Here is a 24792-nt window from a genome sequence, read left to right as displayed (position 1 = left end):
AAACATTTGTAATATAATTATTTTAAAAATTATTGTGCTTTCATTTTTTTTTAGGTAATTAATATATGGGACAAAAATACTTTCATGAAATTTGCGATTGTGAATATCAAGAAATACAAGAAATCAAAGACGTAATAAAAGAGATAAATAAAAGAATCAGATATCGTGAAGTATTTTATTGTTTAAGTTGCGATTATTTATGATTACACTGATACCAAATCTTATCAATGTAAATTCGATGACTTTGAAAAAGTAATGAAAAGTTTAGTATTTGGTTTGGCTAAAAGTTACAATACTATGAATGATATTATAACAATGTTAGTTCACATGGGTTTAATTAACAATTTGTATCATGATTGTTGTTTAAGCTGTAAAAGATTAACTTTGTAGTTAAAATTAAGAGACTTTGTTTGTTGAACAAAAACAACTATTACAAGAACGGAAAAAAAAAATTAAAAGAGCTTATAAATTTTTTTATTGATTTTCTTGATAATATTAATTATATGTTCTATACATTGTGTTTATAATAAATGTTTTTGTAATAAAAAATAAGTTAAAGAAGTTGTTTTTGTTTTTTTAGATGAGATTAACTAAAAAAAAATTTAATAAAATTATGAAAATGTTTTTAATAAAAAACAAATATTTGCTGTTTACATTACAAGAATAAATAACAAAAGCTAAAGATTATCAATCTTATATTTGCGACGAATGTTTAGAAAAAAACAACTTTTTAGGCAAGCATGTAAAAAAAGATTCAGATTATTTTTTTTGATACGATATGGATATAATAAACGTGTTTGTATAACCAGATTTGATTTTGATGTTGATGAAGCATTTTAGCATTCTGGCTTGTAGTTGCTTTTTAAGCCTTTGTTTAAAATCATTTATTGATTTTTTTGATAGTTATATACATTATTATAAATTTTTTTAATAAATCATCACATAATAAAAGATAAAGAAAAAGAATATAGAATAAATGGAAAAAATAACATGAAATAATAATATGAAATAATAATATAAAAAATATAAATATGTGAAAATGAAATAAAATATCGTAAAAATGTTTAATAAATATTTTCTTTTTTAATTTTTTATATAACTTTGTTTTCACATTTTGTAGGTAAAAATAAAAAAATGGAATTAACAGAAATAAAATGAATGGTTTTCTCAAACAGCACAAGCGTTTTCCAGCAACATTAGAAAACTTTCAAATGTATGCGTTAAGACATATCGATTGTACAGAACAGTACGTTAGAGAATGGAACAATTGTTTTGAAAACGAAGTAAACGATTCTAATTTTAATTTTAACAATTTTATAATATATTAAAAAACAATATCATGTTAACTTAAATATAGATTTTAAGTTGTTTTAGAACTTTTACAAAACTTAAAATCAAAAAAAGAATGGGTCGAAGATGTAAAAAAAAAAAATGAAAATCAAAAGAAGAATATGAAGACATTATGAAGAATTGAAATATGTCTTGTGAAAATGACTTGTAATTTTTTTAATAAATTGTTATTTTTGTTTAGATATTAATATTGAACAACAAAATATTAGATATAAAGAAAAAAAAAAAGAACTTTTGAATGAAACGGAATATATAACGTTTTTAACAGAAACAATTCCGATGAGTCAAGAAAAAATTAATGAAATTATTACGGGTTTAGATTCTTTTTACAATTTGTTATTTTCAATAGAAACTAGAATAAACTATTTTGAAATACATATGAAATTAAAACTTTTTTAATTAGTGTGGTTTATCAAATTTTGAAATATGTATTTGCTTTTCAATTTATAATTCTTTTTTAAATTTGTATTAATTTTTTTTAAATTGTATATAAACTTTACTTAGAAAAAAATATAAAATATCATTGTAATCACAACAAAAACAGGGTTTTCAATGGTTTGATGAAGGATCTAATTTTTTTATTACTGGTAGAGGTGGTTGTAGTAAAACTTATTTACGTTATGCTATGGAAACTAGTGATCAAATTATCAAAGGTATTACAGCTACAGTGAACGAAGGAATAGCCGCTCATCTTTTAAATGGCATGATGATACACTCTTTTGCAGGTAGAGAAACAGGAGCGAAAAACTTGGATTATTATTATCAACATATGCATCCTGATGTTAAAAAAAGATGGCAAAAAGCTAGTGTTTTAACTATTGATGAAATTTGAATGTTAAATGCCAAAGCATTTGGCTTGTTACATTATTTGGCTTGAAGAATAAATCAATGTTATGATAAGCTTTTTGGGGAAAAATAAGTTATTGTTTGAGAAAATTTTCTTCAATTACAACCTGTTCAAGAACGATATATTTTTAAATTAGAAATATGGCAACAGCACATTTAAAATGTTCTCGTTTTGACAAAATGTTTTGGACAAAAAAAAGAATAAAAAAATTTTTGCGCCATAAATGATATTTATTTTTAAATATATAAATATATTCAATATATTTAAACAATTTAAATATATTTACACGATTAAATATATTTAATCGTTTTAGATTAAATATATTTAAACGTTTAAATATATTAAAACGATTAGGAAAAGTGTCAGATAAAACTCTAGATTATCTAATGACGCAATATTAAAAAGATAAAAGCATCAATATTAAATATACTATAATCAAAGTTGATTTTTATAACCTAAACAAAATAAACAAAGTAAAACACGAAGAAAGATGGTTTCTTTTTACAATTTTTTTTTTTTATGTGATAAAAAAATAAATTGAATTCAACGTTTTCAATTCCTTCTTCTATAAATATTAAAATAAACACAACTGCCATGTTGGTAAAAACTATAAACGTAGAAAAGGGATTGTGTAATGGTTCGACTAACATTGTAACTTATATAGAAAATACGGTGTTTAGGTGTTATTGAACGGAAAAGTAGTCAATACTGAACAAGTCAAAGAAGACATTTTATATTGCACACATACAGTTGTTGCTTCCAGATTAGGTTTACCATTACAGTTAGCTTTTTTGCTTGTGTTTTTTGTTGTTGGTATACTCTAAAAGAATTTGAAATTAGATTTATTATAAATATTTAAAAATATAAATGATAAACAAAGTCTTTTTCTCTTTTCTAACTTTCCTTTTTGATTTTAGTCCAAAAGCAATGTTAATTTAAAAGTTAATATGAGGGGACTTATTAATATTGAATTACAATGTCTTTATTACTTAAAAGCTAAATATTTATTTTTATAACTTATTGATGCTGATGATCATTGCTAGAATTTAGATTGCTATTTTTTTGTTTTGTTTGGGATTTTGAATTTTTAACTGTTACTAACTAAGATGTAAATGTAGCTTAAGCAAAGTGTTGAAAAAAAAAATTTTGTTTTGTTATAAAATACCTTCGCTCTGCTCTATTATATATATTATTAAATTGGTAACTACAACTTATTCAAAATTAAACAAAAAATATCCTGAAACTATTTGGCAACAATTTTGATGAGCTGGCTTATTAATTAGCAATATGCTAATGTAGAGCAAAATTAAAAATGCTATATTTATCAGCAGCTTTTTAGTTCTATGTTCCTTTGTACTCACAGCTGAAACTGCATTTCATCCCATTTTGGATGATTGATTATTTTAATATAATTTTCTACCAGCTCTGTTTTTTTTAATTCACCTCCCCAAGGCCGAGACGACCATAACAGATGAGGAGGCTACTTATAGGTGGTTTAACCCTCTCTCAGCTTTATAACTACCGCTGTTCACATTAAACATTATTAATAATTAGGTTAAGTTATAAAAATGAAAACTCCTCTGGATTTATTACTAGTATTGCTTTTCTAAATAAAGAAAATAATGCTTACGATTAATAATAAAATTGTCAAACTGTAAACAGATTTACAAAATTGTAGTAATATAGTCAAGTATATATATATATATGTATATATATATATATATATATATATATATATATATATATATATATATATATATATATATATATATATATATATATATATGTATATATATATATATATATATATATACATATAAATATATATAGATATAAAAATATATATATATATATATATATATATATATACATGTATACATATATATATATATATATATATATATATATATATATATATATATATATATATATATATATATATATATATATATATATATATATGTATATATGTATATATGTATATAATATATATATATATATATATATATATATATATATATATATATAAATATATATATATATATTTTTATATATATATATATTTATATGTTTATATATATATATATATATATATATATATATATATATATATATATATATATATATATATATATATATATATATATATATATATATATACGAACACAAATATGTATATATACATAAATAAATTTATCCCAGATAATGGTCAAGCGTAAGTTTTAATATTAGCAAATTTAATCCGTTGGGTCAACATTTAGCCAGTGTTTATTTTCGGCGTTATATTTTCAGTATCCGAATTTTAGGAAATATAGACCTATGTTTGTATAACATTGTAGTATCATGCTATCATAATACTATGCTGATTTAACAATGCAGTATCAACTCAATGTTTGTAGTATCATAGTATCAACATTGTAGTATCATAGTATCATAGTACTATGTTGGTTTAACAATGTAGTATTAATTCAATATTTTGCTATAAAAATCTGTTCTTACACTAATACCGTAGCGCTGTTGAGCCAATATTCGGCCAATGTAGTTGCGGATCATTTTATTAAAACTTGTTGCATAACATTTTTAAAAAACGGAATAGTTTTACAAAATAAGACAGGCTTTGATACTATCTTTTAAGCTCCATTTAAAATCTTTTAAAACCTATGTTTTAAATTATAAAAATTTACAAAATAGGCTGATTTTATTAATATTCTGAGAATTTTAAAAGGTTACCTCAAAGATATCAACATCAAGAGGTTTTTGTGACTTAATTTTTAATTTTTATCAAGTAATAAAATATTAAATAATATTTAAACAACGTGTTCATAACATTTTACTACAATCTAATTTATCAATGTAAAAAACAAAGCATTATTAAAATTCTCTTTTGTGTAAGATCTTTAGGTTAACTTTTTCTAATTAATACTTTATTTACTGATTTGACGTTTCAAATGTTTGATTTATTTAATAAAGAAGATATTTAAAATATCTTCCTTATTAATTAACTCAAACATTTGAAACGTCAGACAGTAATAAGTAATAAAAAAAAAATAATAACTGTAAGATCTTGCACAAAAATAGTTCGCAAATGTATTAGTATTACTTGCAAATTGTACATCACTAGTGTCTTTAAATATAAAATTTTATATATGACAACTACAGTGGCATTGTGATTGTTAGAAGCTGATGTTTTACATTTTAAATATGTTTCTTTTAGTTGATTTTTTTTTGTGTTTGATTGTGAAACCCTAACAACTAACATATTAACACAGTGTACGAAATATGATGATACTAGAATCCAAATTCTAGTTATATAGAGCTTTGTAATATTGCCAGACATATTTTTATAAGACCAATGACTGGTCTATAATAAATGATTGAATTGTGAGATTAAAATCAAAAAAGTCAATTTAAATCATGATTTTAATTTGTATGATTTAAACCATGATTTATTTCGAATAAAATTTACTGATTTAAATCAATCGATTTAAATCAAAACAATCATGTATATATTCAATATTTTTGAGGTAGAGGGATAATATTCTTGGTTTTATTAGTTTTTGATTGATTTTATTGAATACCGTTCATATTTAGTTTGCGTACAACAGTTTACAACTTTAAGTTTATATATTAACTTTGGTTATATAACTTTTTTATTAATGATTTGATTTATAGGGTTTTTTAGCAATACAAGATTGAACTTCGCAGAAGACAAAACTTCTGGTCTGGAGACAAAAAAAGAAAACTGCAAAAATGATCAGCCAAAATAAAGATAGAAGAGACAAAAAATTGTGTATATCTCGGTGTAGATGATTCTTTAGATTATTTTAGTAATGATTTATCTTAAGTATCATATAGTAATACAAAAATATTATTAAACTTTGGGATCTAACTGTAACTCAAAACCCTTTGTAGAAAATCAATGTTTGCTCTGTAATGTTGAATGATCAAAATAATTTGAATTGAAAGTTTTAATTCAAAAGTTATTTTGAATAGTGATTGGAAATTTTTTTCATAGCGTTAGCTTTAACAATTTTTAAAGGCTTTTGTCAAATATTACAGTCAAAAAGTTACTGTGTTAATGAACATTTGATTGTGCATTAATCAAAATATCAAAGCTTACACCAACTTTGAAATCCATTTGAAATCAACTTATTGGAAAGAAAACATGATATTCATATGAGTTTGAAGTTTTAAAAGTTGACGATGGTTCATTATTGTTCATTGCATAAACGTTTAATTTGATTTATCTAAGGTAATGCAATGTTTTTATCGATGATATTGCTTTCAAAAGTTGTATTATTATTGATATTCAGAATAAAAATATTTTAAAAAATGTATTCACAAACATCGGAAAAACATTGATTTAATATGGTTTTTTGTTATACAGTGCAGTCAAACGTTAACGAAAATTGTTTTTGTGTCAGTGCCAGAAATCAAATGTACACCAACAAATTCCATAATTCATAAAGATCCCTTAGCAGAATCCATTAGCAAAAATATCTTTTATTTGTTAAAAATTTGCCCCTCTATCTTTATTTTTATTTGTTTTATTAGTGGTTGTTTTATTTACTCTCATAAATTTTTAAAATTTTGTATGTATTTTATTGCATAGTTTCTTAAGAACAACATAAACTTTATTGTTTCAATTAAAATTGAATCCCTTAAAAATATGCTGGGGAAGTGGCATGATTGGCAAGCATTGAAGTGCAGCTTGATGAACTACAAACACAACAAATTTAATTTTAGACATAATTAGAAAGAGTAACAAAGATATGCCAGTTAATGATTTGCCTGAAAGAGTGTCATTGCCACTAAAAGCAGAAGAGAACGTAAGTAATCCAAAAGGAAGATTAAGAGACAAGAAGTACTTTAGCAAATGTTAATATATTTTTATGATTTATTTATGCATTTCGTATGATATCTTTATACAATATATGTACTTTAAACAAAATACTTTTTAAAATGGTTTTTGTAAATGAGATTTTACATTAATTTAAGTCTAACACTTTTGTTAGTCTTTAATTATTTAACTTTAAATATTGCAAGGTTGTATATTTTTACAGGTTAATTATTTTGGACAAACTGGAGAAAAAGACAAAGGAGATTGAATATGTTATTTACTTGAAATAGTTTTTAAAAATGGCCAAGCTGTATACTGAAACTATGCAGGGAAAAGACAAAAAATCGGAATAAGAAAAATTTTGATTGCATATGTTCCCATTTGTAAGTAGTTTAGAAAAATTATTTTTTTAGTTTTAATTTTACGTTACACAATTACTTTCAATTTCTTTGGTTTCTTTGGTGCATAATTAAACAAACAACTAATTTTTTTTGCAGAAGCTGTGAAGTCAAATAAGCATAGCTTAAGCAGGAATGTGATAGAGATGGTGGAAAAAATATAATAGTTTTAGGCACTAAATATCATTAGCTAAACACGATTTAAGTTCAAGTAGCTAAGCTATTATCAAAACTACTCCATAAATTTTATAGAGAATTTTATTATTTAAAACTCAATGTATTAGTTTTTGGTTTATGTTTGGTGTTTGCAATATGTATATTTAACGGAAAAATTATGTAAATTTACTTAGTTAATTTTTATACTTGCGTCATACATTTTTGTTTTTATTTTTCTATAAATTTTAATGTAATTGCATATTCATCCATTTGTAACAACGATTTAATGCTGCATAAAACCTCAGGCTGATACACAACATTTGTTGTTGAAATTCAGTATAAAACTATTTTATAATAACATTTGCCTAACGTTATATACAATATTAGCCCAATGTTACAAACGATTTTGGGCTAATATTGTATACAACGTTGGGTTAATATTGTATACAACGTAGGAACAACGTTGGGTTAACATTTTATACAACATTAAGCCAATGCTTAACTAATGTTCAAACAATAAAATTTGGCTAATGCTTAACTAATGTTCAAACCTGCATTGGGTCAGCATTGAATTTCAACGTTGGGTTAATGTAGTTTTTCCCAACGTGGCGCGCACGCCCCACTGGTGGGGCGTAGGAAATTTTCAGGGGGCAATTCGATTGTTTTGGTGCAATGGAAAAAAAAGAGACTTTTTTAGTCTGAATTTAACTACGTAGTCGGGAAACGTTCATTATGAAGTGCGTCGTGTGAATTTTTTTTGCTGGAATGCATTTGGAAAACTAAGATTTGCTTGTATTGTTCTGTCAAGGTGCGTTACCGTTATTTGAAATAAAAGTAATGCTGTGCTTATAAAGGCACTCCTGTGCTTACAAGAAATAAAAGCAGTTGCTCGAATTTGTTGTTGTTTTCAAATTTTAATATATTTTCATAAATAAGTATAAGTGGTATTTAAGTATAATTGGTAAGTAAATATAATTGTAAATATATTTAATTAATTATTTAGAATTTAGATGTCTCCTAGAAAAATAAAGAAATAGGTAATGATTGTTACAAAAACAATTCCTCCTGAACAATCATTTCAAACGCTTGATCAGAATATTGATTAGCAATTGCGGAATAAGTAATTTTCTTTGAAGAATTGCACGAAAACTTATTACAAAAGAATTCCCTTGAAAGACTAATTCAGCACGAGGAATACTCACTTAAAAGCCTTAGTGCTAAACATAATATCAGTTGGAATAACAAGTCGAGAAGACTACACACAGTTTATATATAACTATTTGTTTATAATTTAATATTGAAATATAGAAATAAATATAATATAAAAACCAACGTGGTTTCTCTTTCAATAACAAATAAGAATACGATAAAGTCCAAAATATTTATTTTTGAATTTCCTAATTGATTTTAAAATTATATTTTTAGCTCATGAGTAGTGCAAGCAAGAAAAAAATTTGGCAGTACTCGGAAAATTATTTTAAATTTGGTTTCATACCTGCTGTCCATGATGCACGGTTACCTTTTTGTCTATTATGCTCACAATGCTTAAGCAATAAATCAATGAAACCAGGTCGTCTTGAAGCACATTTGAAGGCAAAACATAAAAATCACATAAATTCAAATTTGAATTATTTTCATATTTTAAAGATAAATTATGAAAAAGATAAACTTTTAAGTCTCTCTTTACTGCTCGTAATGTTAATAAAAATTGCACTCTTGAGGCTAGCTATGAAATTTCATTATTCATCTGAGAGACAGCGAAGCAGTATTACTTACATGTGTCAGATACATTGATAATAACAATTTTTCTGAAGAAATTTTATTTTGCTAATAAAACTCTTGTCGACACAAAAACGAAGATATTTGGTTTTATTACGTCTATTGAACTATTTGAAAAAGACCTTTACCAAAAACAATTTGAAAAGTTTCATTGGCTTCAAAAATGTCAAGTAACTGAAACCGCCATACTTAATATTGTCGAGCATTTTAAAAACTTTTTAGCTATTTTTAAAGGAAGATTTTTTGATTTGAAAGAAATTAATTTTCCAGTATGTTGATCCAGTTAATGTTAGTTAATTTATCACATATTTCAAATATGCAGTACCAAGAAAATTTAGCAGAAATGCAGAATGACGAGTAAGTTAAGACTTTATTTAATATGAAAGGATCGATGGCATCGTTCTTTGAAGAGACCAAAATTATATATCCAAGCACAACAGAATGTGCAAGAAAACTTTCATTACCGTTTCCTTCTTCATATTTAGCTCAATGCGGATTTAGTGCCATAACTGATTTGTTACTTAAAAAAAGAAATTGTTTGGATATAACACAACGGGAAGATTTAAAAATGAAGCTACCAAAATTAGAACCCAATTTAAATTCTCTTTGTAATCAGCGTCAAGCGCAAGGATCTCACTAAATTTCATTTATTTTAGAATACCTGATGCATATTATTTTATTTACTTATATATTTTTTACTATATTTTGTTTACTTGAATTTTTTTGTTTAGTAAATAACTTTTTGTGATTTCGTTCTGCAGTATATCATTTATGCAACTTATGAAAAGTTTATAATATTAAAAATTATTTATATGTAACATTGAAGGGGCATTTTAAGTTTTATAAGCTTTGGTGGGGCATAGCACTAAAAAGGTTGGGAAACACTGTTATAAAACCAATTTGCTATAATGTTGCTTTTAATTAACAAACGAACTTTATACTATATATTGTTGAGCATTATAGATTACTACTTTAATAAATAATATTTTCATTAAATTAACAATTTCATTTGTAGAATAGTCAGTTTACAAAGATTTGGTTCTAGATGATTCGGTTTTAGATAGAGATGCAATAAAATTCGACTGAAGGTTTTATAACTTAATTTTAAAAAAATGATTCTAAAAAATTCTAACAGGTTTTATAATTTTAAAAAATTGAAACTAATTTTATCTAAACAAGTTAAATTAATATATGGTTCTAAGTAGTTTCAATTAATAAAAAATTTTATTTTCTCATTCTATTCTACTTTTATTTGCTTACTCCCTGTATACACACGACGTCTTTAAGACGTCTAAAAAACGTCTTTTAGACGTCTAGACGTCTAAAAGACGTTTTTTAAACGTCTTTAAGACGTCGTGTGTTTACTGGGTAGTGTAATAAATTTTGAAATTTTTTCAATCTTGATTATGTATTTATAGCAAAATGCAATTATAAATCAAAAATGATTTCGAATTGTTAAAATAAAATTTTAAAATTTTCTCATGTTCTAAGAAACGCTGAACAATCGCAAAACTTAGAAAATTTTAGATCATTAAAAACTATGGTCTATAAAACGCATATCTAATAGTTAAGCCAAAATATTTTGCGCAGTGACGCCAGTTTGTGGCAAAAAAAAAATTTATACGTCAAGTTTGGTTTTGTATTTATCTTACTTTTTTTTGATTAGTTTCAATTATTGTGCATACAATTGAACAAAAAGATATAAAACTGGTACAGATCATCATTTCACGGAAAATAGTTTGTATTTATAACAATAGTAATAAAAAAATAGTCTTAAAAAAATAACATAGTAATTGCTAAATTTAGTCTTTATTAGTATAACTTCTATAAAAATTTATTTTAATAAGTTTTTATAAAAGTATTTTTTCTTATAGTAAACAGTTTACTATATACATATATATATATATATATATATATATATATATATATATATATATATATATATATATACATACATAAACACACAAACACACAAACATACACACACACACCTACAAATGTATATATATATATATATATATATATATATATATATATATATATATATACCCAGTAAACATACTATAGCGAGTTATCAGTGGACCTATGTAGGCATTTTGAGCGGACTGCTGTAGTTTTGTTCATTGGTTACTTAGTAGTAGTTTTCGTTCTTTTTAATTTTTAAATAACGTTTTTTTAATGAATAAAGACAAAAAGAACTATTTCACAATTCGTTATGTAACATTGAGGAAAGATAAACACAATCACTAAACCAATCATCTTTTTTTCGTTTCAAAACTATGTATTTATTTCTATATACTTTTCTTATTGTTTTTGACTGCACTCTTTTTTCTTTCACCATTTCTGTCTGTAGCTCCTTGTAAAAAACGAACAACTTCAACATAAAATTTGCTTTGGGTTATTGATCTTGTTGATAAATTTTTACTGATTCATCCTGTAAATAAAACCATATATCAAAACAAAGGATTTAACAACTAAGGGTTTGTCCAACTGTTCCTGTCCGATTAAGTTTTCGTTGTAGGTCATTACTTAATAGTGCTTTAATAGCCATTTTTACAATTTCTCTGAGTGTTTTACCACCTTTTGCTGGCAAGAGCAATTAACATATAACTCAACAAATTATTCGTATTTAATTTAAATTGCGTCACTTTACATCAATGAAATTGGAAAAATTAAAAAGATATATATATAATCAATACCATATTTAATACTTAGTAATTTATGGCTTAATTTAATCAAAGCACCTACCAGTTTGTTAAAAAATGACTTGTCTTGCTTTATAAAACTGTCAAACACATCTATATCTATCATACTGTCAAATGAAATATTGTATTTCTCAAGCATGATGTCATCAAAATTGTTTTCATTATCAAAAAGTGTTTGAACTAGCTAGGTGTTGAGTTCTGATTGACGTTGTAATTCTTTAACTGATGTTTTCATTTCTAATAAAAAAGTGATCAGTATTTTAATCATGATTTCTAATGCAATACAGCAAACAATACAATTAGTAATATAATAAATAAAGATTTATTAAAATGAAGAATTTTTGATGTATATATATATATATATATATATATATATATATATATATATATATATATATATATATATATATATATATATATATATGTATATATATATATATATATATATATATATATATATATATATATATATATATATATTTATAAATAACATTAAATACAATTTTACAGCTATAGTTTTATGCTAATAGCTGTAAAAGAGTATGTAATTTTATTTATTAATATATACATATATATATATGTATATATTTATAATAGTATGTAATTTTATTCATCAATATATACATACATATATATATATATATATATATATATATATATATATATATATATATATATATATATATATATATATATTACGCCGGATCATAACTTAAAAAAATTTGGAAAATTTCTTTGGGAGTTTCCAGTAATTGGCTCTCAAATACGCTGAATGCAATGCTGCAAACCGTTTTTCGCTACTACTTTGCTATACTTTGTATTTTTACCTTTGAAGTTTTCAAATAAATTAACTTAAAAACGCTCATTTGTTACATAATTTATTAATTGAATTTATAATAAAATTCAAATTATTTGAACAGTCAAAACAATATATCATTAGCAAACGTTGATTAGAAACTATACTTAAATGTTCTTAAATTCAGATTTTGTGTCAAAGTGAGGCATCAACTTGCGGCGCTCCAGTTGAACGCGAATATAGCCGTCACGATTTTCATGACCATAAACTTTGGATGCTGATTCAGTCACAATTTTAATCACACGTTCAACACTTTGATTGTGACATGGAAATGGCTCAATGTCAATAACTATGTCTTTAACTGACAAAAGCCATGCCAATATTTGTACAGTTGGAATATGTTTTGTCAGAACAGGTTCCAAGCGGGGCTGTGTTTGCCAGTCAATCAGTTCTTCATAACTAGTCGCTTGAAATCGTATCTCAGGGAGTTGAAGTTTTCAATTTGGTAGGTCATCTTCACGAGCACGAAGAATTCTCTTCAACGCAAGCTTACGGATCACTTGACGGTTGTCTTTGAGCATAGCCAGAATAATGCTCTCGATATGAGCCGGGTAGCAATTGCGCTTCAAAACTTGCTGAACAATTATTCGCACAGGAAGAAATCGTGATGTTTCTATCATTTTATAATAGTGTGGAGCAGCATTCCAGCAGTTTGAATGTTTCTTAATGTCAAACCAAACAACCGCATATGTACAACACTTGTCTTCACCGCATTAACAATTTCGAAAATGTACAGTTGATCACTGCTTAACAACTGCTTATTGCATATAATAGGTTTACCAACAAATATGGCAAAGCTGACTATGGGTTTCTGAACAGACATTGAAATAGACTTGCCAATTGGTCCATTAAATGAATGGGGTCCAGTTGTTGCACCATCTAAGGAGTGAAAAAGATGTCGCAAAGGAAGCTCGTTCAGATGTAAAAGACAATTGGAACAGTGCAGTGGTTGATCAAGTTCAATTTCCATTCTGCGTATAACTCCATTGTTTAAACCAGTATTAACGTTAGTTGAATCAGAACCAATACAAACAAGGTTCGTGCAGTCAACAGTATCAGTTATTGAATCTGCAATGGATTTGGCTGATCCACTTGTTGGCGTACAATGATCAACATACTTTGAATTTGGCTCTGATAAAATGGAAATATGTTCCTCAGAAATCACAGTCTGCCTATCCCCCTCAAGTTTTAAAGTCTGAACTTTCCTTCCATCAAAATACAATCCAGTAATTCTACAATCAGCATTTTTACAGGATGTTCTCAGTAGTTTTCGTTCACTGCAAATTTTATTCCGATCCACTGGCCCCATATGTTCTATACCAAAATCAACCAGAGTTGCTGATACAATCGCGGCAATTGCTCTATCTGATATGCCAAAACCATCTGCTTGTAGAGCAATATTTTTTAAACAACGGTTTTTCAGACGAGTAGATGTGACTTCGGTATCGACATCTGATACGGAAGGGGAATAAGTTTCGGTGTCAGAATTGTTGTCTGTTTCATTATCTGATTCATTATCAGATGCTTCAACGACTCTGGCACACTTAACTGCAGTCTCTTCCTTTGATAATGAAACAGATTTTTGTTTTAAACGCCTCTCAGCACGTGCGGATTCCTTCTTGTCGATTCCAGCTATTCTGCCAATATGTATAGTGCGTTGATCAGTTAGGAAGTCATGCTCAATTGCTGGCACCTTCAGAACCATTGGACAGCAACAAGACGAAAGTTCTTTGCATTTACACGAACAAATGTCAAACAATGTGTCAAGATCTTTTTTTATTTCATCTTGTTTGACTGTTGCAGACTTTGATCGAATCACTTTCTGAACATTGACTATGTATTTCTCCAGCTGTAATTCTATGCCTCGAAGACTTATAGTAGGAACTGATGCTTTAATCCATATCTGAGCAAGTTTCTCTGCTAGTCTCTTACAAACAAACCGTAGTGGTTCAGTTTCATAATTCTTCTCAGACAAGTATGCTTTGCCTACTTGCTTGTGGGTTGGCAAGCAAAAATTGGGTAATTCACGACCTTCTCCAAAAAGTTAATGACGAATCTTTGAAGCTTTAGATCTTGAAATCATTATTGTTTTACAATTTTACAACATATCAGAATTTCAGTTAATTTCTAAAAATACAAGATGAGACGGATAAATTCTGCAATCAGTAGATAAAAGCAGAAATTAATAAACAATCATATAAAAATAGAATAATATATTAATAATAATATAATAATATAAAGTTATAATAGCGTTGGAGTTAATCATATCATTAGGGTTAATTTAGTTAGGTAGGTATAGGTTTGGTTCAATTTCATAACCTTGGGATTATATCTAGTATTAGGGTAAAATGCATGTTTCAGTTAATGCATGTACTAAAGTAAATATACTTAGCATGTAAAACCTTAAAGCTTAAAAATTCAAAGTATAATCAATTCTTTGGAAATATTGTTTTTGTAAATATTAAACAACACTATATAACGCCACTTTTCACAAATTCTAAAAAAAATTAATTTTTATGATCCGTCATAATATATATATATATATATATATATATATATATATATATATATATATATATATATATATATATATATATATATATATATATATATATATATATATATATATATATATATATATATATATGTATATATATGTATATATTGATAAATAAAATTACTTACTACCCAGCAAACCATGACACTCGGGTCCCGCGCCGTTTTTGTCTGGGCTAGTCTGAGTTACCCAGCCTGGGTTCGGCGGGGTTTTAGCGTCGGTTTCAGTGTGGGTCCCGTGTAGATATCCCGAACCATCGTGAGCATGAATTCCAACGCTAACATAATTAATTTAACAACAACAACAACAAAAAGTAATATATTCACCAGAAATATAGATGTTTTACATAAGAATGTTATACGTTATAAAAAAATATTTGTACAGTCTACATTCTGGATGGTTCACTCTCATATAGCTAGGCTAAATCGAGGAGAGCGACCATTTAACTTATATTATATTAGCGACTTGAACATTTTGGGGTTTTAATTTATAGATTTATCTATTTTATATACATAGTGTTTATTAATACATAGTATTTATTTATATGAAATGTTTATATAAACGTTTATATGTTTTGTAAGAAATGTTTATACAATTTTAAAAACATTTAAATTTTATTTATGCTATTTCGTATAATGAAATATTTCATTATACAAAATAGTTTAAACTATTTTGTATAACCCATGTACTTGTTATAATGATCATTGTATATATGTATTAGCTAACCATAATTTTTTATTTGTATTATCTTTACATATTTATTATTTAAGTAATAGCTGTTATCATAAAATATTAAATACAATTAAAAATTATAATGGCAACATTTAACGTTAATTTTAAGATGTGTTCCGATAGAACAAAAAGAAGAAGAATTCATTTAAGAGTCTCAAATATACTGACAGAGTTATTTCAAAAAGATAAATATGAAAGTATTTTCATGCTAGACAATCCTGCTATTACCTCGAGGACTCTGGATGACATAAGCTTTAGTAATTTAAAAAAAGGTTTTGATCAGAATGTAAATGGATACAAAAATCGAAATGAACGTTTAACTACTTTTGATAGATCACAAACCAAGTATTCAGAAATGCTCTCTGATAGTATTGAAAATAAATCAAGTGTTGATTTTGATTATAGTAGATGTGATTTGGAAGCTGATGAAGTTAACAGCACCTTAAGTGACGATATTGATGATAATAATAAAAAATGATGACTGTACATTAGGAAATATGTTGCAGGATTGAGCAATAAACTTCGTGTATCTCATTCAGCTTTAGGAGGTTTATTACGTATATTGAGTCCATTACACACTGAGCTTCCAACTAATTAAAGAACTCTTTTAAATACTTGTCGGAATATTGATATCAAGCATGTTGCAGGTGGAGAATATTATTATTTTGGGGGTGCAGTATTGGATACGAAATATTTTTAAATTCAATCTTCCCAATTCTCAAGTTGACCTTTTACATACTAATATTAACATTGATGGTATGCCACTTTTTAACAGCAATTCTATTTCTTTTTGGCCAATTCTTGGTTCACTGAAAGAGTGCCCATTAGGTGGAACTTTTCCTATTGCTATATATAGTAGTACAAAAAAACCTACTTCTCTTGATGAATATCTTAATGACTTTTTTTCAATGAAGAGCTTAAAGCAACATGGCTTTTTATTTAATAATAAAACTTATATAGTGAAAATTGATGCTATAATATGCAATGCACCAGCAAGGGCTTTCATTAAATGTATTAAGCCTCACTCTGGTTATAATTCATGTGAGAGATGTATGCAGTGTGGCAAATGGTGTAACAAAATTACACTACCCAATATAGCAGCACCACTAATTACAGACTTAATCTTTACTGAGCGTCAATATTTTGAGCATCATGTAGGTACTTCACCATTGGAGGAGTTGGGTTGTGGTATGGTTACAGAATTTCCATTAGATTATATGCACCTTGTGTGTTTAGGTGCTATGCGTAGGATTCTGTTTCAATGGATTCATGGACCGCGTGGGGGTTGTAAGCTATCTTAGTTACAATTATACATGATATCTGACAACTTAGCTGTTATTTGTAAACACATCCCTAGAGAGTTTTCACGAAAGCCACGATCTCTTTCAGAATATAAAAAATGGAAAGCGACTGAATTAAGACAATTTTTATTGTACACTGGGCCTGTTGTCTTAAAAAATGTTTTAAAAGACACAGTTTATTCAAATTTCCTTGATTTGTCTGTTGCCATACGAATATTGCTCAGCCCAAATTTGTTGTCAAAAAATCTTGACTATGCCGAACAACTATTAAATTACTTTGTGGTCACATTTTCAAAGTTATATGGTGAAAATCAACTTGTATATAATATCCATTTTTTAATACATTTACCAAGTGATGCTAAACGCTATGGTGTTCTTGATAATGTGTCAGCGTTTACATTTGAAAGTTACCGAGGAAGATTGAAAAAATTAGTTCGCAAGCCTCAAAATCCAACTGGTCAAGTGGTACGCCGAATTATTGAAGGGCACTGCAACATCAATCAAGACACTTTAAATAAAAAAGAACCAATCTTGAAGAAAATTCATTTAGATGGTCCTATGCCTGTTGAATACCAAACTTATATCCAATTGAAACATTACCATGGAGCTGATTATTTTGTTTCCACGTCAATTGGAGATAATTGTTTCAAGGTTGAAAATAAGTTAGGAATTGTAAAAAATATTCTGCATAATTCCACCTTTGCTGAGCCTGATGACGCTTTAGTTGTGTTTGAAGAGTTTGAAGATAAGGAACTATTTTTTTCAGATCCAGTTAGTTCCATTCCGCTTTCAATATACTTTGTTACCAAACTTACTGGCATAAGACGAACCTTTCCTATTGCTAGTCTCATGAACAAGTATATTCTACTCCCTTTTAAACAAGGATTTGTTGCTTTACCTCAAATGCATTTTTCATAATTTTTAATAAAATTGTTTTCAAGTTTTTTTCATATTAATATAGTTTACAATGTGAATTCTATTCCATAAATAAATAAATATACAAAAATTTCTATTTTGACAAAAATTATTTTGGATTATTTTCACTTGATTTTAAAAAATTAAAGAAAGAGTAAGTTATAAGCTTTATGATTACATGACTTATTATTGTTTATTTAATTTCTGCAGTACTTTTTACAATAATAAATTTTCAAAAATGTATGCTATTCTCGAATATATTGAGACTCAAGAGATTGATTTTCTGCCCATCAACTGGATGGTTGACAGACTCAACTGGGATGTTAATAATTTAATCAAAAATAAAACTGCATTAAATTTTTACTATCCACCAGCAAAATCAGCAAACAAAGTGTTGAATGCTAAAAAAACATGCAGCAATCCAGAAGAACACTGGCTTTTATACAAAGTACAAATTCTGGGAACTGCAAGTAAGTATTGTTAAATTTTTTGAGATTCTTAGTGTTTCTCTTTTAATAGGATATTTAAATGTCCTTCAGGGACTATCAATTAGTCATATACAAAATGCTTTGGTAATGGTAGAAAGAAGATCTCTTCTTTCTCCTATTTCCAAAATATATTGTCTGTGCAAATTTTTAACAGCAAAAAATATACATAGACTTGCAAGAAGTTAAAACTAAAATTGTTTAGAGCATAACATTTAACTAATGTTGTTTATATTATTTTTCTAAATATTCAAATCAATGTACACAAAATATAAATAATTTTTCTAGACGCTCTTAAAAGTGCAAAAGAAAAAACAAGCTGGCTGAAGAGACATCCAATGTTGATTATAATACAGATGATTCTGGTGATTGTAGATATGGAAACACGGAAAATTAGGTTTGTGATTTCAAGCAAGATTTACTTTTGTTCAGAGTTACAAAAAAATTTAGCATATGCTTATTTCAAATTTATTTTTAACTTTTAGAAATATACTTGGTGGTTTTCAGATTTACAGATTACTTTCAGACTTTTATTTTTTATTTTTGTATATTGGTTGTTTTAATAATGAAACCAATTAATTAATTAATTTATTTTTATATATTTTATAATTATATTATATTAAATAATTTTTTGGTATTAAATTTATATATATATATGTATATATATACATATGTATATATTTATATATATACATATATATATATATATATATATATATATATATATATATATATATATATATATATATATATATATATATATATATATATACAAACACAAGCACACACACAGACACACACAGATATATTTATATATACATAAATATTTATATATATATATATATATATATATATATATATATATATATATACATATAATACTATTGAATATTATTAGTGTACAAGTAATAAAGCAAAAAAAATGCTACACCATGTTGCACATATAGCATATTACAAATCAAGTTTATGATATTATGATCATGATTCGATATATGTTTTTTGTTACAGATATATATATATATATATATATATATATATATATATATATATATATATATATATATATATATATATATATATACATTAAATATACTTTATAAATTTTTATAGTTTTATGAGTGTTCAGCATGATGCAATGATGGTAATCAAAATATATAGAAATCAAAATCATTTGAGATTTTTAAAACCTAAAAAGTTATAAACAATTTTTTTTATGCATTATTACACGCAATAAAGTTGATATTAGAGACAATCTTAAAAAACTCATAATTAGGGATTGCAAATTTACCGAACTTATTTGTTACCGGTAGTTCGGTAAAGTAAATTCATTACCGGTTAACCGGTAAATTATCATTAATTTTGCACATATTCTAATATTACTCTAAAATGCACAATACTTTTTAAAATTGCAGACCATTTGAATTCAAAATTCCAAGCTGTAAAAATATTATTACAAATTCCTTTTAATTTATTCAACTAAAAAATACAACAAGAAAAAAAAAACATAAATTTTATTGAGTAATTATATAAATATAACAAATAAGTTCTTTCTTTTTAAATTCAACTTTCAATATAAAGTATATGAAAATTAAAATGATATTTATGTAAATATGCTTGCAAGAAGCATCTTTTATGCTCTGGTCACTTAGTAGCGATATATTTGTCATGATAAGCTCGGTAGAAGAGAAAGTTTCTGATTCTACACTAATAAAAAAATAAAAGATTTTGGAGCACTATATCATTTATTTTTAAGAAAAGGCAAATTATTATAACAATTATTGAAATTGTTTGACTAGCAGATCTATATTTGCGTTTTTAATAATGGAGTCTACGCTTGACGCTAGGCCCATAGCAAAGTTTGCGTTTAATTCAAAAAGGTTTGAATTGTATATAGAGTTTTTGAATATTGGTATAACACTTAGCACTTAACAATGTTCTGTTTGTACAAAAAGTAACAAGTGACAAACCATCTTTGGATGTTAATAGCACAACAACTACATCAATCAATTGATTGATTTAATGAAGTATTTTGAAATTGTCAATGAATTATTCAAATTCGACTGAAAATGTATAATTCATCAGCATCTTGCTGATGAGTATTTTTTTTCTCAGCATGAAATACGCAATATATTAGTTATTTTATTACCTCTTCAACTGGTTTTTATAAACTTAGGTTTTTAAGATGATCTACTTTCAAAACTATAATGTTTATAAACATAAAACATACATATATACATATACGTGAACGTAACGAATATAACTAAAAAATACATAAATAAGTAAAAGGGGACATTATATATCTCCATTTCTATTATTTATTAAATGGATGTATTGTAGTTTTTTATTGAATGAATTTATGTAGTTTTCTTGTATTTTTTAAATTTTTTTACCGGTAATAGTCGACAAAATTACCGGTAAAAAATTCTTCATTTTTATTTGATTTATCGGTAAACCGGTTAACCGGTGTTGCAATCTCTATCCATAATTATATCATATCGGGGGTAGTTATTATTCAAAATCACAGCATTAAAATAAGATAAGGTAGTTTGAAACCAAATTTTGCAAAATTTTGGAATCTTCTGATGTAAAAAATTTTATTATTTTTGTCATGAAAGTTTTATTTTTTATTTTAAAAATGAAGAAAAAATTAAGTTTTTTATTTTAACTGATAAGAATAAAAACTCATTTTTTGTTATTTAAAATATAATTTGTATTTTTATGATTTTTAATATAATTTATTATACGTGAAGTTAACAAACAAAGAATTGAAAAGGAGTAAAAAACAACGCTACGAAAAAGTAAGTGAGGTTCCTTGGCTGCCTTTGACTGCCATTACTTGCAAGAAACAATTAAAGTTTATACGTTTATCCCAAAAAAAAATTATTAAAAATTATTGGAGTACAAACCCCAGCGAAAATAGGAATAACGTATAAAAAAACAAAACTGATAAAAATCCGAGAATTATTATTGTTCTTCATGTAACAAGGAATGTATCGTTATCAAAACTTTTATTTTTGGTTTTCAGGATACTGATTAATGAAACTTAAAAGTTAAGTATGCCATCATAGGCGCCTTTCACCTACATCTTGTTTTACATTGTATGTAGAAAATAAAATATGGACTTTCTCCATCCATGTTATAATTCTATTTTAGCAAAATAAGTCTCAATCATATTCTTATATAACAACTTTGGCATCAAAACATTATAACTAAATTTGTATATAGTCGTATACATGTGGAAATCCCCCTTAACCAGATAGTTACTAAAAAGAAAAAAACACTTGAAAAATTTAAATTTGAGTCAAAGAGTTTTACGGACGTTTTATCTACGGACTTAAATTTTTTTTTTAATTTTTGGAAATTATTGCACACTAGCGCAGTTTTATATCTATTTTCTTTTATTTATTTTTACTTTTACATGTTCTAAATTTATTTTTCAAAAAGATCTTAGGATCCGTCCATGAATGACGTCACCAAATTTTTTAAATTTTTGACCCCCTCCCTCCCCCTCGTCACAAGATGTCACAAAAATTTAGACCCCTCTAGAATATTATGTCACAAGTTGCTGACCTTCTCTTACCCCCCCTACTTTTTTTTTAACAAATTTTAAAAAATATAACGTAAAACATTTCTGAAACTGAAAAACTAGCAAAAGTTATTTTCCCAAGGTGAATGAAAATGTTCCTTTATTGAATAAACTGGAAATATTTTGTTAGGGGTGAACCGTGGTCATGTTTTGTATAAAGTTGACATTATTATTTTTTGTGTTTTCCGTAAAAATTCCCACCCACCTTTTTATTCACACCCTCCCTTGTAATCGGGACTCCAGAGTAGAGACGACTGATTGACTGTGTATGCTCCACTTGAGGTTAGATGTAAAAACAACTCCCAAATCACGTTCTTTAGTGGAGCTTCTTAGGAATTCATTTAAACCTTGTTTATTTTGCAAAAGGTAAATGCTATTAGGATTGGTTTGACCGTAATGGGTGACACAGCATTTTGAAATGTTTAATTTAAGCAACCATAAGTTTGACCACTCGTTTACCAAGCGTAGACGATCCTGCAGATCAACAAAACTAAAGTGTGATAAAGATCTAGAAAATAGTTTAGTATCATGTGCAAATAACTCAGAAGTTTCAGTAAATTAAGCAAGGTCGTTTGTGTAAAAAATGAAAAGAAGTGAGCCAAGAACAGATTCTTAAGAGCTGGTTTATTAATTGTAACACGTTGCTTTCTGCCTAATTAAAAGGAATTAATCCATTGTAAGAGTTTGCCATTTATTCCGAAAAATATTAATTTCAACATAATACGGCTATGAGATACCGAGTCAAAGCTTTGGCGAAATCGAGATAGATTACATCGATAGATTGGTGTGATGCTATGGAGGACGAAATAATTTCAAAGTTTCAAATAAATTGATTACGCATGATTTATAACAAAGAAAGCCATGTTGGTTTGTATAGAGCAGGCTACTATCATTGATGTGCTTTAAAATTTCTTTTTTTTAAATGATTTTCAAAAGTTTAGCATGCAACAGATCTTTTTTTTATAGATTAGATTAATAATTGCTAATTTCTGGAGAGATAGTACAATTTCAGAATTAAATGATTCATAGATGATTTTTACAAATGGAATTGCAAATCTTTTAGCACTCACCTTAAGTATTAAGGGATGCAAACTGTCAGATCCGAAAGATTTATAAGGATTTGGATCGGTAAGTTCTTTAATAATGTCTGGTATAAAGAAACCTAAGTTTTCATTATAAATGCATTCAGGTTTATTATCACTTTGGTTTAACACTGAAAAATTTTCGGAGCTTTCACAAGTAAACATAGATAGGAATTGAGAGTTTACAAGTCAACTATATCGGGAAGAGCTTCAACAGTTTTACCTGTAGTATTTTTAAGAGAACGAATTCTTTAATTTTTAGTTGTTTATTAATGTATTTGTCGAGGAGTTTTGGATTGCTCTGCGATTTTGATATTATATCTTTTTCATAAGCTCTTTTTGCTTTAAATATTTCAGCTTTTACGGAACGATTAAGCCGATTATAATTTGTTTTAAGTTTGTTACTCTTCCATTTAGTTGAAAGTTGATATGCCAAGCAGTTTTTATGCTTGGATTAGGCTTTCAATATGTGAAGTAACCCAAAAATCATACTTTTTTTTGTTTTGATAACCTTGGGGATAAAATCTTTACAAACAGGACGATAGTATGAAAGCAGTAAACTGAACATTTGATCTGCATTTTCATATAAAAATAAAGTATCCCAATTGAGTGATGTAGTAAAGTTTGATATTGTTTCTAATCTCCTTTTTTATAATTGAACAATCTTTTTTTTTCTTTTAGTCATTCTGCAAACTCCAAACTTACTTGTATGTTTTTATTTACATGTTTTTGGAGCCTGGAAACGAAAATACCTATAATAGTCGAACTTTCACCCAAAATGTGTAAAAGTTTTTGTTAAAAATTCAAGTTATTAAAAACACTTTTTCTACTTTATGCTCTTTTAATTAATTTTATCGGGATTAAAATTTTGTATAATAAACTTTTAGCGCTTTAAAGTCACGATCTTACAACATATTTATTTTGAGGTGGTGGGAACTTTACATTATGTTATTAACATTTGCTAATCAAAAGATTATTTGAAAAAATTTAAAATCTGTTGAAGGGTTGAAGATTTGTACTTAATATATATATATATATATATATATATATATATATATATATATATATATATTAGGTTATTGAGCGCCGTAACCACATCCAGCGGGATAGCCTAATGTCCGTTTTGTCGTTGTAGTGTACATTGGAAGAAGTCGGGGCTCACCAGCCACAAAGAATAACATTGTTTGTTTATGCAACACAATG

The 24792-nt window shown here is 26.4% G+C and overlaps 1 protein-coding gene across 1 annotated transcript; it reads left to right on the top strand.

Annotated features, from left to right (window-relative positions):
* The first annotated feature begins 16858 nt into the window (after window positions 1–16858).
* On the top strand, window positions 16859–17521 carry LOC136083318 (uncharacterized). Its single transcript, XM_065802717.1, has one exon. The coding sequence runs from the start codon at window positions 16859–16861 to the stop codon at window positions 17519–17521; it is 663 nt and encodes a 220-aa protein (XP_065658789.1).
* The last annotated feature ends 7271 nt before the right edge of the window (window positions 17522–24792 follow it).

Source organism: Hydra vulgaris, chromosome 08 (assembly GCF_038396675.1).
Source record: "Hydra vulgaris chromosome 08, alternate assembly HydraT2T_AEP".
Taxonomy (NCBI): domain Eukaryota; kingdom Metazoa; phylum Cnidaria; class Hydrozoa; order Anthoathecata; family Hydridae; genus Hydra; species Hydra vulgaris.
This window is presented reverse-complemented; position numbering and strand designations above follow the sequence as displayed.

Bases quoted from the DNA above. Each gene is read 5' to 3' on its own strand.
- LOC136083318 (XM_065802717.1), top strand. From the start codon at position 16,859: ATGTTGCAGGTGGAGAATATTATTATTTTGGGGGTGCAGTATTGGATA.